The 15,759-nt window shown below is 41.0% G+C and overlaps 1 protein-coding gene across 2 annotated transcripts in view; it reads left to right on the top strand.

Moving 5' to 3' along the window:
• The window catches only part of LOC122549088 (peroxidasin homolog), a 573,433-nt gene that overhangs the window by 368,354 nt on the left and 189,320 nt on the right, over positions 1–15,759 (top strand). For both annotated transcript variants that reach the window (XM_043688313.1, XM_043688312.1), the window contains exon 10: positions 6,395–6,667. In XM_043688313.1, the coding sequence (XP_043544248.1) occupies positions 6,395–6,667 (273 nt within the window). The remainder of the gene's footprint in view (positions 1–6,394; positions 6,668–15,759) is intronic.

The following is a 15,759-nucleotide window of genomic DNA, read 5'->3' as shown; positions in this document are numbered from 1 at the left end:
CTGACGAGGGAGTCGCGGAGGGAGTGGTCTCTACGGACAGCTGATAGGGGAGGGGAGGGAAATATATCCTTGGTGCTGGGGTCTGTTTGGAGGTGGCGGAAGTGACGGCGGATGATGCGCTGTACATGGAGATTGGTGGGGTGGTAGGTGAGGACCAGTGGGGTTTTGTCCTGGTGGCGGTTGGAGGGGCGGGGTTCAAGGGCGGAGGATCGGGAAGTGGGAGAGATGCGGTGGAGGGCATCGTCGACCATGTCGGGGGGGAAATTGCGGTCCTTGGAGAAGGAGGCCATCTGGGATGTGCGTTTTTGTAACTGGTCCTCCTGGGAGCAGATGCGGCGGAGTCGAAGGAATTGGGAGAATGGGATGGCGTTTTTACAGGGGGCAGGATGGGAGGAGGTGTAGTCCAGGTAGCTGTGGGTGTCGGTCGGTTTGTAGTAGATGTCCGTGTTGATTCTGTCGCCTGAGATAGAAATAGAAAGGTTGAGGAAGGGGAGGGAGGAATCTGAGACTGTCCAGGTGAATTTGAGGTCGGGGTGGAAGGTGTTGGTGAAGTGGATGAACTGTTCAACTTCCTCGTGGGAGCACGAGGCGGCTCCGATACAGTCATCGATGTAGCGGATGAAAAGGTGGGGGGTGGGGCCAGTGTAGTTCGGAAGATGGATTGTTCCACATATCCTACGAAGAGGCAGTCATAGCTGGGGCCCATGCGGGTGCCCGTGGCTACTCCTTTCGTTTGGAGGAAGTGGGAGGGTTGGAAAGAGAAGTTGTTCAGGGTGAGGACTAGTTCAGTCAGTCGAAGGAGGGTGTCTGTGGAAGGGTACTGGTCGGTACGGCGGGAAAGAAAGAAGCGGAGGGCTTTGAGTCCTTCGTGATGGGGGATGGAGGTGTACAGGGACTGGATGTCCATGGTGAAAATAAGGCGTTGGGGACCGGGGAAGCGAAAATCATGGAGCAGGTGGAGGGCATGGGTGGTGTCCCGAATGTAGGTGGGGAGTTCTTGGACTAAGGAGGACAGGACGGTGTCAAGGTATGCAGAGATGAGTTCGGTGGGGCAGGACGCAGAGATGAGTTCGGTGGGGCAGGAATTCTAGTCCTAGACTCTCCCATGAGGGGAAATATTCTCTCAGCATTAACCATGTCAAGACTCGAAGAATCCTATATGTTTCTGTGAGATCATCTCTTGTTCAGAGATGAGTTCGGTGGGGCAGGACGCAGAGATGAGTTCGGTGGGGCAGGAATTCTAGTCCTAGACTCTCCCATGAGGGGAAATATTCTCTCAGCATTAACCATGTCAAGACTCGAAGAATCCTATATGTTTCTGTGAGATCATCTCTTGTTCTTCTAAAGTGAGTGGAGTTTCAACCTGTTTAGTCTTTGCTCAGAAGACAATCTCTCCACACCAGGGATCATTAGAGTAAAACTCCTTTGAACTGCCTCCAATAAATGATACTTTTCTTGAATAAGGGAACCAAAACTGCTGACATTACGCCAGATGTGATCTCACCAGCACCTTGTAGGGTTGCAGTGAGACACTCTACATAGACTCCAGCCCTCTTGAAATAAGCGTCCACATTTCATTAGCCTTCTTGATTACATGCTGCACCCTGCACTAGGTTTTGGTGTTTCATGCATAATTACCCCCAAAGTCCCTTCGTGTTCCAGCTTTCTTCAGTTTTTCTCCATTTAAATAATGTTCTGATGTTTTGTTCACCCTTCCAAAATGAACAACTTTGCACATTCCCACATTAAATTCTATTTGTCATCTTTTTGCACAATTATTCAACCTGCCAATAAATCTGTGTACACTGTTGGTATCCCTCTCACAAACTGCCTTTCCGCCTATTTTTCTGTCATCTGCAAAGTTGGCTACAGTATATTCACTTCCTTCCTCCAAGTCATTAATATATATTGTGGACCATAGTTGTGGTCCCAGCACTGATCCCTGTGGAATCTCACTGGTCACAGGTCACCAACTGGAAAAAAGAACCCCTTATTCCTACTCGTCATTCCCTGTTCTAAGCCAATTCTCAATGTATGCCAAAATACTACCTCTAGTATCGTGGGATCTTATCTTAATACTTAACCTTTTGTGAGGTATCTTGTCGAACATGCTTTGGAAGTTGAAAAACAACACATCTGCTGGTTCAACTCAATCCACTCTGGCTGAGACTTCATCAAAAAAACTCTCATAAATTAATAAGACATGATTTCCCTTTCCTGCAGTCATGCTAATTCTGCTTCATTAGATTATGATTTTCCAAATATTCTGCTGTTACTTCCTAAATAATTGATTTCAATAATTTTCCAATAATAATTGTTAGGCTAATTAGCTTATACTCACTCCTTCCCTTTTTGAATAGGTGTGTCACCTTAGCAGTTTTCCAATCTTCTGGAGTCCAAGGATTTTTTTAAAATTACAACCAATGCTTCCACTATGTCAGTGGCTATCTCTTTCAGGATCCTAGAATGTAAACCATCAGGGCCAGGGAACTTATCAGCCTTTGGCATCATTGGTTTGATAGTAATACTTCATAGAATCATAACAGTGTGGAAGCAGGGTATACGGCCCATCAAGTTTACACTGACCCTCTGAAGAGCATCCTACCTCATCCCTGTGGCCTTGCATTTCCCATGGCTAATCCACCTAACCTGCACATTCCTGGTCATTACAGGCAATGTAGCTTAGCCTATCCACCTAACCTGCACATCTTTGGACTATGGGAGGAAATTAAAGCAGTCATAGAGATAAAGTGTAAATTCCAAACATAGACAGTTGCCTGAGGCTGGAATTAAACCCTAGTCCCTGGCACTGTGAGGTAGCTGTGCTAACCACTGGGCCACCGTAATTAATGCCTTCTCCATATTCTTTAGTACTGATGAAATGTTTGAAGCATCTTCCATGGAACAGAATGATGCAAAATATGTTTTTAACTCCTCTGCCATTTTCTTGTTCCCCAAAACATTCTCACCAGATTCATTTTCTAAAGGGTATATGTCCAATTTAACCACTCTTTTCCTTTTTATACATTTAAAGAAGACCTCATTGTCTGTTTCTGTATTCCTCACTAGTTAGACTTAATAGTTTATTTTTTCTCTCTCTCTAATTTCTTTTTAATCTGTTTTTGCTGGATTCTGAATTTATTCAAGTCTTTGGCACTATCACTGACTTTGGCCTCACTATATGCTTTTTCTCTCAACTTAATACTGTCCTTAACTTCCTTGGTTAACTATGGCTGGTTTATCCCACTCTTGGAATATTTCCTTCTTACTGAGATGTATTTTTGTTGTGGGTCATGAATTACCTCCTTAAATGTCAACCAGTGCTTGATTACTACTTGAGCTGGCATGGTGGTTAGCACTGCTGCCTCACAGAGCAAGAGACCTGGGTTTGATTCCAGCCTTGGGTGACTGTCTGTGTGGAGTTTGCACATTCTACGTGGGTTTCCTCCCACAATCCAAAGATGTGCAATTCAGGTGAATTGGCCATGCCAAATTGCCCATCGTGTTCAGGGATGTGTAAGTTTGGTACATTAGTCAGGGGTAAATGTAGGGGAATGGGTCTGGGTAGGATACCCTTTGGAGGGTTGGTGTGGACTTGCTGGGCTGAAAGGCATGTTTCCACGCTGTAGGGATTCTGTCATATTATCATTCCTACCCAGTTCACTTCAGCTAACTCCATCCTTATTTCATTGTAATTCCCTTAATGTAAATTAAACACAGTTGTTACCGACCAGCGTTTTTCACTGTCAAACTGAATATTAAATTCTATCATGTTATGATCACTACTTCCTAGAGCATCATTTACTTAGAGGTTATTTATTAAACCTGCCTCATTACCCATTACTAGATCCTAGACTCTAGAGCCTACTCCCTGGTTGGCTCAAGGAAACTACCAATAATGCATTCTCTGAATTTGTTATTGTTAGCTTTTCCAATTTGAACATTAAAACCACCCATATTAATGCTGTACTCCTTTTGGCATGTGTTGATTTATTGCATTTCCTATTGCATGGCTACTGTTTAGGGGGTGTATATACTACTCCAAGTAATGTTTTCTATTTCTTTCTTTATTCATTCATGGGATGAGGGTGTCGCTGGCTAAGTAGCATTACTGCCCATCCCTAATTGCCCAGAAGGCAGTTAAGAGTTAAGCATATTGCTGTGGGTCTGGAGTCACATGTAGGCCAGACCACGTAAGGATGGATGTTCCCTTCCCTAAAGGATATTAGTGAACCAGATGAGTTTTTCTGACAATCGTTTCATAGTCATAATTACATTCTCAATTCCAGATATTTATTGAATGCCTCTGCTGTGGTGGGATTTGAACCCAGGTCCTGAGAAACCTCATCAAGATCACTAGAGTAACAGTCCAGTGATAATACCACTAGGCCATCACCTCCCCTTCTTTCCTTTTCTGTTTTTTAACCTCTGCCAAAAATGGACTCTACATCATCTGAGCCTAGATTGTCCCTCTCAAATATCTTCAGTTAATTTCTGATGAACAGTGATATCCCACCACCTTTTCTATCCTTGCTGTCTAAGGAGCTAAATATCCCTGAATGTTATATTCCCAGTTTTGATCTCCTTGGAGCCGTGTTTCTGTTGTATGCTATTAGATTATATTCATTTACCTTAATTTGCATTATCAGGTGCCCTTATTTATGTTGAGAATAACATCAATTGATTCAATATAAAGTTTGATTAGATTTGCGAATTAATCAGTATGTTTACTTGCAGGTAGTAAAGATAAATGGTTTAAATTTATTTATTCTGCCTTTCAATAGCTGAAGGAAACACAAATGAGGGTAGGTTGAAAAACAAGGGGAGTGAATTTTAAATGTGGTTGTCCACGTGATTTGTCCCAAGCCAATGCAAGGTTCATAGAAACCTCTGAGAGTATGATTAAGGGCGCTCTTGTAGGATCTTGAGAGAGTGCACTAGTAGAATCCTTAAAGAGGAGATGCCGAAGTTAAAAATCCCAGAAGTGTGTAATAGTATCTCTGGATAGGTTGATTAGAAAATATCTGTAATTGATTCAGACATTTTTTGTATTCAGGTTATTTTCAGGTCAAATTAACATAACTCTTGAAAAGATGGGTCAATCTTGTGAAGTTTGAGAGGCAGTTCGAAAGTATTCAAATTTGATACCCTCCAACTCCTTGGATCTTCAACAGGCCTATATTAAAAGGAGCAATGAATAGTTAATGTGTGCTGACTGATAAAATTCTCTGAACCATCACTTGCTTCAATGAATTTCTGATCAGATTTTGAATAGGTTAAACAGTTCTTTGTACCATTTTGACTGCAATACAAGAGCACATTACTATATTGTCATGTTCCAATATGATTGATGTTGTTGTATTTGTAAACAAATCTGAAAGAGTTAGTAAACATTATTTTATAAAGGCCATGTATTTTAAAGGTTTCTTAATCCTTATTTCAGTGTTGATATCTGATGTTACTAATCAATATCCCGAGAGTGCAGATCTTGCTTCTGATAACATTAACTGATCTTGTGTGATCTGAAAGTAATATGCAATGGGGACTCTGAAGAGCTAAATTTTCCTCCGCTGCTTCAATCAATCTTGGCAACCTAGAAATGTGGAAGAATTAGAAAAAGTGTTTCTACCTAGATGTAATTTTCACACCACCTCCCTCTCCTAGATTGCCTGTTCCCATTTTTTTTTAGATTACATTACAGCGTGGAAACAGGCCCTTCGGCCCAACAAGTCCACACCGACCCGCCGAAGCGCAACCCACCCATGCCCTTACATTTACCCCTTACCTAACACTACGGGCAATTTAGCATGGCCAATTCACCTAACCTGCACATCTTTGTGACTGTGGGAGGAAACCGGAGCACCCGGAGGAAACCCACGCAGACACGGGGAGAACGTGCAAACTCCACACAGTCAGTCGCCTGAGGCAGGAATTGAACCCGTTTCTCAGGCGCTGTGAGGCAGCAGTGCTAACCACTGTGCCACCGTGCCGCCCATTTGTTCTATGTAAATGTAAGTAGTTGTTTTTGGTCCCAGATATATGTCTAATTTCACTCATTATTGTTTCCATAAACCCAAGAACACCCAGAGGAAGTTAGAGGTACTGTGAGGTAATTCAGTTCAAGAGGAGCATTGAGTCATGGCCTGATCTTATATGACCCTCAGCATAAATATTTTAGATATCACTCTTGATTGGCGTCTACATGAAGTATTCCACGCATTTTATTTGACTCTCCATTCATCTGTTCTAGTGTCTTTTTTGAGTGTGTGCGTGTGTGTGTGTGTGTCACTCAGAATGATTAAAATAAACAACTCTGCTACATTAATCATACATACTGTATATTTAGCCCATTTGCCAGCGAGACAGTGTTAATGTGGCATGATTTTCTCTGTAGCAAAGCCCAATTTTGTGATTCAGCCACAGAACACTGAAGTTCTAGTTGGATCGAGTATCACTCTGGAATGCAGTGCAATTGGACATCCTCAGCCTCGAATTACATGGACGAAAGGAAATGGAGAACTCCTCCCTGCACATTCCAGATACACCACAACTCCATCAGGTGGCCTCTTTATTCGGAATGTTACTCTCCAGGACCATGGCCAGTTCATTTGTCATGCCAGTAATAATCAAGATTCCATCCAGTCCTCAGCATCCATCATTGTACAAGGTAAGGGTGACTGTGCTATTGCTGAATAATGATGCTGAGCTAAAAAATAATGTTAGAAATCAGAAAATTTGTTCTGATTTATTTTTATAATAGACAAATATGTATTTACTAAGATTGTTTCCCAAAATTGAGAGTGAAATGCTGGGGAGTCAAGACCTACTATAATTTTCCATCCCCATCTGCTTTTCAATCTGCTGAGACAGTAGGTAAGGCTGCCAAAGCCTATTCATTTCCTTGTGTAAATGATTGCAGCAGGCCTAATGACCAATATTGCTGGCAGTTGTTCCTGGGGCAGGAAAGAAAGATTCCCAATGCTTCTTCTGTAAATTCTGCCAGGAACCTGCTTTGACCCAAGAAGGTTAGTCAGATTCATGGCATGTTTAGGACATTGGGTAGAATATCTGCTTCAACTGCCTTCCAATGGAAGGAGTGATACTAGGTATTCAAGTGTTGGCTCTTTGGGTTTCATGTTTGTTAGTTCATATTTCAAATGAACCAATGCTAATTTAGTTGTTAAAAAATGTTTGAAATGGTACGAATACTGTATTCATATTAACTGGATTTATTTATGAGCTTGGAGATCAATTTACACAATATTGGTTACTTAATGTCTCCCAATTGAAGCATGCCTAAGGATGTTTCATTTTAAGACAGTTCAGATCATTCCATGAGATTGCATTGATGAAATTATTATTTTGGATTCTGTCATTCCTACTTAAATAATTATTGCAAGCTTTTCCTATTGTTACTTCCATCTTCTAGTCGGCCAGATGATGCTTACGTGATTTGTTCTACTTTGTATAGTAGGTAAATTTGCCAATGAAACCATGACAGGCAGGAAAGTAAGTTCTCAAGAGGTGGTAGAGAATCTACAAGGGAATGAAAACAGGTTGAGGAGAAAGTGAGGACTGTAGATGCTGGAGATCAGAGCTGAAAATGTGTTGCTGGAAAAGCGCAGCAGGTCAGGCAGCATCCAAGGAACAGGAGAATCGATGTTTCGGGCATAAGCCCTTCTTCAGGAATGAAAACAGGTTGCAAGCAATGTAATATGGTAGTTGAAGGAGCAGTGCTTTGAAAGCTAATGCTTCTGAATAAACCTGTTGTGTTTTGTGATTTTAAACTTTGTGCATGCAAGTCTAACACCAGCACCTCCAAATCTTTCTCAGAAGGTATTGGAGGCTGAGTTTTTGACTTTATACAAGAATTATTTCAATTTTTGAAAGAAATGTGAGGCAGAGGTTATGGGACAGAAACTCAAATGTGAAGTCCAAATCAGATCAGCCAAGATCTTATTGAATGGTAGAGCAGGCTTGTAGGCCAAGTGGCCGATATATTGCTCCTACATTTCTAAGTTCGGTTATGTGTCATCAGCTGCCATTGGAAAGATCTTCCTGGAATTCAAAATATGGAAACCCTTTTTCACATTCACCTCATGTAAAAACACTTCCACTTCATCAACCATCAAAGAGGAATTTAATACTTTCTCATTCTGTCAATTGATGGGCATTCTACTTCTTGCAATCAAATTGCTCTTAAATCCCTTAATTTGTCCCTGTCTCTTTGGTACGTTTTGAGGAAGCTTCCAGATATTTAAGATAATTTGAACATTAATAACATTCAAGCTTTATCACGGAATCATCATAGAAGCATGGAAGCAGGCCATTCGGTCCATCAAGATCACACCGATCCTCCAATGAGCATCCTGCCCATACCTACCCCACCCCTGGAATCCTGAATTTCCAATGGCTAATTCATCTAACCTGAACATCTCTGGACACTTGGGCAATTTAGTGTGGCCAATTCCCCTGACCTGCACATCTTTGGATTGTGGGACGAAACCAGAGCACCCAGTGGAAACCCGTGCAGAAATGGGGACAGTGTGCAAACTCCATACAAACAGTCACTTGAGGGTGGAATCAAACCCAGATCCCTGGCAATGTGAGGCTGCAGTGTAAACCACTAAGCCCTTGATCTTCCACCATACAAAATTACTTGTCTTTCAGTGGTTGAACAGCTTACTATGCCCTGTCATTATTTCATCTAACCTCATTGTGGTCTTCTTTTCCTCCTTTTTATCATCCTTTTGATGGACTTTTGCTGGTTTTGAAATACTCCCAGATCTCAGGTTTTCTTTTGCAACATTCTAATTCTTTTATGTTAATCTAACACTACCCTTAGCTTCTTCAGTAAGATACAGTTGGATGTTTTTGATCAGTTTTTTTTAATGGAAAGTATTTTGTTGAACATCTTGAATCATTTCTTTAAATTTTAAACACATTTTGATTATTGTTATCACAGACCTTTCTTTCCAAAAGCACCTTTCTAAACTTTTGGTCGCAATTTGTGGGCGGCACAATGGCAGTGGGCGGCACGGTGGCACAGTGGTTAGCACTGTTGCCTCACAGTGCCAGGGACCTGGGTTCAATTCCCGCCTCAGGTGACTCTCTGTGTGGAGTTTGCACGTTCTCCCTGTGTCTGCGTGGGTTTTCTCCGGGTGCTCCGGTTTCCTCCCACAATCCAAAAAATGTGCAGGTCAGGTGAATTGGCCATGCTAAATTGCCCATAGTGTTAGGTGAAGGGGTAAATGTAGGGAGTATGGGTCTGAGTGGTATACGCTTTGGCGGGTCGGTGTGGACTTGTTGGGCCGAAGGGCCTGTTTCCACACTGTAAGTAATCTAATCTAATCTAAACAAAAAAATGTTTGCAAGCTGTTTTTGTTGATTTCTTAACGTGTTCTCGTTTTAATATTACTGATTCATGTCAAACATACAATGGAACAATTTACGTCACATTGAAGAAAAATGTTACTTTGATCTATGTAAAACAAATCATTAATTTACTTTTCTGATGCATTTGCAAGAAAATTGGGCTTCTTAGAGGTCGATCTATCATCATCTGCCACTAGACTTACAAATACATATGATTCAATCTATCAATTTAACTTGCTAAAGGTGATGATTAAAATCAATAATGAACATTTCATACAATATGTGTTAAAGAAATCTTGCTCTCAGACGCTTCCTAAAACCTATCAGTACTGAAAAACAGATAGAGTGGGTTGATTTGTATGATCACTTCAGTGCCATTATGAAAATGCATAAAAAGTGAGAGGGTAGGATAGGTGTGTTTGCTTTTATCATAATACAAGAGGGCAGCGTAGTGGCTCAGTGGTTGGCTCTGCTACCTCGCAGCGCCAGGGACCTGGATTTGATTCCACGTTCAGGTAACTCTCTATGTAGTGTTTGTACATTCTACCCGTATCTGTGTGGGGGTGCTCCAGTTTCCTCCCACAGTCCAAAGATGTTCAAGTTAGATGGATTGGCCATGCTAAATTGCCTATAATGTCTAGGTGTGCAGGTTAGGTGGACTAGCCATTGGAAATGCAGCATTATGGAGATGGGTCCAGGTGAATGCTCTTCAGATGGATAGTGTGGACTCCATGGGCCAAATGACCTGCTTCCACGCTGTAGGGATTTTATTCTGTTCTAAGAGGTAATTGTATTTTGGTGTTATGAAAAAGCAATATTATGTTGATAAGTTGTTGAAGACTGTTAGAAGAAATTTTTCGCTGTGGCCTACTTGATGAGAGGGTGTGCTGTGGTTCATCTTCACATTTGAATCAGAAGGTTGTCTGTTCATGTCCTGCTCCAAGTACTTCACTTTTAAAGGTGGAGGCTTTATTGAGGAAGTACTGCATTGTACCAGGAGTACTTTTTTTTATTCAAAGCTAAGTGGAGACCATGCCTAGTCTAGACACAAAAGATGCCAGACTTTATTCCAAAGGGGAGGTAGTGAGTCCTTAGTAAAATGTCAAGACTGGGGTGCTGGAAAAGCACAGCAAGTCAGGCAGTATCCGAGAAACAGGAGAATTGACATTTCGTGCAAAGGCCCTTCATCAGGATGAAAGGTTTATGCCTAAAATATCCTCAGGTGCTGCCTGACCTGCTGTGCTTTTCCAGCACCCCACTCTCAACTCTGATCTCCAGCATCTGCAGTCCTCACTATCTTTTTAGTAAAATGTGTCAATCGACCAGTATAGTGAGTCATTAGCACATTTTTTTTTGTGGGACCACACTGTCTGCAACTTGTTATATGTGTTTCCTTTATTGCAACAGTGACTGCATTTAAGAATTTCCCAGTCCTATAAATTTGGTAAGGAGGGAAGGCATGGAATGTTTGAAGTTCAAAGGTCATTGAAGGTGACAGGACAGATATTCTCAGCTTTATTAATAGGGACAGAAGTACAAGAACAAGGAAGTGATGTTAAACTTTTGTAAGGTGCTTGTTAGACCGCCAATGGGTTATTGTGTATAATTATGGTCACTATTATAGCAAAGATATAAATGCAACGGAGAGAATTCAGAAGCGATTTGGCAGATTGGTTCAGAGAAACAGAAATTTCATTTATGGATAGAGATTGGGACTGTACTCCTTGGAGAATCAAAGGCTGAGAAGTTTTCAAAATCATGAGCAAGTTGGATAGAGTAGACAGGGACAAACTGTCTTACTCGTCAACGAAGAAAAGAATGAGAGGGCATAGATTTAAAGTGATGTGAAAACAAGGTGATGTGAGAAAAAATGGTTTTACATGAGTAGTTAGTGTATCAAATGTATTGATTGAAAATGCAATGGATGCAGGTACAGTTGAGACATTCAAAAGAGCATTAGATGATTATTTGGTTAGAGATAGTGTGCAAGGATAGGGAGAAAAGGCAGGAGATTGGCACTGGGTCATCAAACCAGTGGTAAATAGACAAGGTCTTTTCCCTGGGGTGGGGGAGTCCAGAACTAGAGAGTGTGGGTTTCGGGTGAGAGGGGAAAGATTTAAAAAAAAGAGACATAAGGGACAACTTTTTCACACACAGGGTGTATGGAATGAGCTGCCAGAGGAAGTGGCAGAGGCTGGTACAACTGCAACATTTAAAAGGCATTTGGATGGGAACATGAATAGGAAGGGAGGAATGCGGGCTGGGTGCTGACAAGCAGGACTAGATTTAGTTGGGATATCTGGTCGGCATGGATGAGTTCGACCAAAGGATTTGTTTCTGTGCTGTACATCTCAATGACTCCATGACTGAATTAACTCCTTCCATACTGTAACAATTCTGTAATCCGGTGAGCATTAGGCCATCATTACAATAGGTTCCTATCTTCTCCTAATTTTTCTTCCTGGTAGCTAGTACATGCTTATAATGGGTGGACAGTTAAGCTGTTTAGTGAACTGCTTAGTGATCATTTCACGAATGATCTACAAACTTACAGATGCCATATGAGCCTCCCATTGTGACTACACCCCAATAAATCAGAGGAGGTTGATACTGCATTACTAATGATTGAGATTTAATTAACACCAGTAGAGAATGGCATAGCTGCTGTCTTTGCATGTCACAGCTTTGCCGAATGTGGAATTTATGGACGTGTATTTCTGTGAGCCTTGTGATGTACCAAGCCCTGTCATGATGCTGATAAAGGATGGTAGATAGTGCTTGGCCATGAGCAGCACTTAGTTTAGTGACAGAGCAAGGCTGTTGGTTTCCCTGTGTCCTGATTGGATGTTCATTTGGCGCTAGTCTGTTAATTAACTATTCACCTTAAATTTAAACTGGCAGGTGCATTCTGAAATGACTGAGTAGTCAGAAATGATCCTGAGAATGAGCTCCCAATGCCCCTGGGAATATTCACGCCTATATTTAAAATGTAGTCAATTGATGGTAGGTACAAAAACATAAATTGTTGGAAAATCGCAGCAGGTCTGGCAACATTGATGAAGAGAAATTAGAGTTAATGTTTTGTGTCCTGTGACCCTTCTTCAGAACGATGCTATTCTGCTGAGTTTTTCCAGCAATTTTGGTTTTTGTTTCAGATTCCTAGATCTGCAGTTCTTTCGCTTTTTTGTTTATTGATTATAGGTGCTTTGGGATGACTTGGGTCATGAAAGACATTCTATATTACAGGTCTTTATTTTTTCTTTTGTTCTGATAGGAGATCAAAAATATGTTTCATAAATGTGGCCTTAATATGTTTTTCAATATACCATATTGAAATTGAGTGTGGTTTAATAGTTATTCTTCTATGTAAACGTTAGCTAACAAACATGAAGAAAGCTGACGACTAGCTAAAGAAGTACTGAATAACAAGGAAAGTTGTAGAAAAACTCAACAGACTAGGTAGCATTTTGGAGAGGGAAAGGCAGATTTAAATCTCCAGAGGTGCTGCCTAATGTTTGAAAGATATTTTCAGTGCTTTGCTTTGTTATCGAAAAGGTGATGAATTGCAAAAAAATCTTAGAACTGTAAATCAATCTACAAATAATATTTGAATGACTTATTATTCCCATGAGCATTTATCTTCTCAGTAAATAGACTTGGCAAACAGAGACTGTAGTGATAGGAGTATGCATGGATAATGCCTTATCTGGAGCATTAGCCACTGGACAATCAGACAATAGCATATGGGAAAGAAGGGTAAGACACTTACTCACCAAAAAAATGGGAAATATTAACAAATCTTCCAAGTACTGATGACTAAGTGAGGAGGAAACACTTGGCAAGTGCAAGCAGTGTGCAGAATGGGCAGTGGCTTGTGTCACAGTCAAGGGAGAATGGGGTAAGTTTAACTTATGACTGCCTACCTCCTCTGAAGGAGTGTGGTATAGATTGCTTTACTGTTGTCCCATTTTACTCCTGATTTTAACTGAGGTAGGCCGAGGTAGGCCAAATCCTGGTTTTGGACCCCCATAAACCCACAGCAAAATAATAATACGTTAAATGAAAGATTGGGATTATTAACAAAACGTTCAAAACACATGGAGAATTTATTTGCTACCACACACACGTGTTTAGGAAATTCAGAAAAATAGATCAGGAGCGGTTATAAATGACAAGCTTTAGAAAATACTGGGGTATTAAAAATTAGTTATAACTTCCAGAGGTCAAGATCTGATAATAGATTCCCCACTGAGCTGGGCCCAGTCATTTTCCACCTCACAGGTGAAGTGGAGGCACCTGTCCAGTCAGCAACCTGAAGACAGCAGGGTCCAAGCCAGGCTGACACATTAGCCTTGAGCCTTGCTCTCCCTCTAGAGGTGAAAGAGCAACTGACTTAGAATCCCAGATTTGTATACTTATGCATTTTACCCATTTCTGATTTACGTCACATGACAATGACAGGCATTTCAAGTGCTAAAAATCCATCTTGTCGTGTTAATTGGAAGATCATGACGCTAATAGTGTAGTACTCACTCCTCCTTACAATTTCCATTACAAAATGATGTAGTAGCTGATAAAGTTTAGTGTTCATTTTAGCATAAAGGTGACATTATCCACCAGTATGGAAAAAGCCTCTGTCTAATTCCTTTCTGTTTGCATTCACTAAAAATGTTTAAATAATACATCATGTTCAGAAGGGTCTGGAAATATGTTCATATTTTCTGCCATGGCCAATTTAAGAGTCCAGCAAGATCATTCATTTTTTTTTACAGAAGTTAGTTCAAGCACAAAAATTGAAAAGAAAATTTAGTTCTCTTTGTGATTTCTCTTCAATCTTTCTGTCAGCAAACCTGAGAATGGCCTGAGTTACCAATATAATCTGGAAACCAGTTAAAGACACTGCACTGAATTAAATCAAATTTAAGAAAGTGTGTTGGTTCTTTCTCTCCCCTTCAGTCATTTGCCTACCCAGTATTCTGTATCATTGAATAGAAAACAAAAAGAAACAGGAGAGTTCATGGAAGTGGGAGGGCTGAGGGGGAAATGGTCTTACTAGATGTTGCAAGAGATCACACACTTAAGTTATTATTGACTTTCTTGTCTTTATAAGTCCCAGATGTGCAAAACTTGTTTTAGTTACACAACTAAACAAAGAGCAAAAGGGAGAGTAACAAAGCAGAAATCTGTCAGCTCACGTAGAGTACAGGCAACAGTAATTACATAAGGAACGTCAATTCATTAGGGACTTTGTATTGTATTCCTCAAATTAACTGAGGTGGTTGGCAAACTAAGTGCTGAAGTCATTTCTTTCTGTGGCTTGCAGTTGTATGCCAAAACTAGCTCATAATACGTTGCTTTAGTTTAAGTGACAAATCAGCCAATAATGTAAGTGGCATTGTTTTGGTGCCAAGTTCATATTCCATCACACAAAATGGGACATGTGTTACCCAAAGTGAATAGCCACTTTTTGTTTTATATTGTTACTTTCTGAACTTCAAGCACTGTGCTGTATGGAAATGTCATTCTGGGATGCTGTTCAAAGCTTTTTTTTAGCAAATCTTATCTGTCACTTTAATGACCAGTGTTCAGTCTCTTTCTTTAGGGGCACTGGTCCAAGTGTAACATTAATAACATGTATTACTACAGCAGCTTTAAAACAGGAAATAATTGTAAGGGGTAGAGGAGAAGTAGACACGCGTCATCAATATACATACTAGGCTGACTTCAGATTCATGAGTTATTTTGCTGAAGGGCAACATGCAGATGAGAAATAGGAATAGATCAATACAGTAATATAAGGGACAAAAAGGGGAATGCAATCCTGAAGGTGAACTACCTATAATTGGATGCTTATCTCTGGAACCAAGCAAATGAATCAAACAACATTCAAGACTTTAGAGTTGTAAGTGGCTGTGCTGATGGTTGCTAAGAACTGCATATAACATAAGATTTGAACCCACAGAAGGCCCAAATGTCATGAAGCAAACATTATTTTTTCCAATTGCATCAGATCATGATAAACAGGAAGGGAAATTAAAGATAAATAAAGAAATAGTTATACTACACACATGGGCTGATCATGTAGGTTTCATTTGCCTGAAGATTTTTTTTCTGCCTGCCCTCTCTTCCCATCCATAACCTCATCACCTCAGGGAATCTCCCATCTACCGCCTCCAAACTCATAGTCCCACAACCCCGCACCGCCCGCTTCTACCTCCTGCCCAAAATCCACAAACCTGACTGCCCCGGCCGACCCATTGTCTCCGTCTGCTCCTGCCCCACCGAACTCATCTCTGCATACCTCGACATGGTCCTGTCCCCCTTAGTCCAAGAACTCCCCACCTACGTTCGAGACACCACCCATGCCCTCCACCTCCTCCATGA

The sequence above is a fragment of the Chiloscyllium plagiosum genome, chromosome 4, assembly GCF_004010195.1.
Source record: "Chiloscyllium plagiosum isolate BGI_BamShark_2017 chromosome 4, ASM401019v2, whole genome shotgun sequence".
Classification (NCBI taxonomy): Eukaryota; Metazoa; Chordata; class Chondrichthyes; order Orectolobiformes; family Hemiscylliidae; genus Chiloscyllium; species Chiloscyllium plagiosum.
The sequence above is the reverse complement of the archived record's forward strand: the minus strand, read 5'-3'. Positions and strand labels throughout refer to the sequence as shown.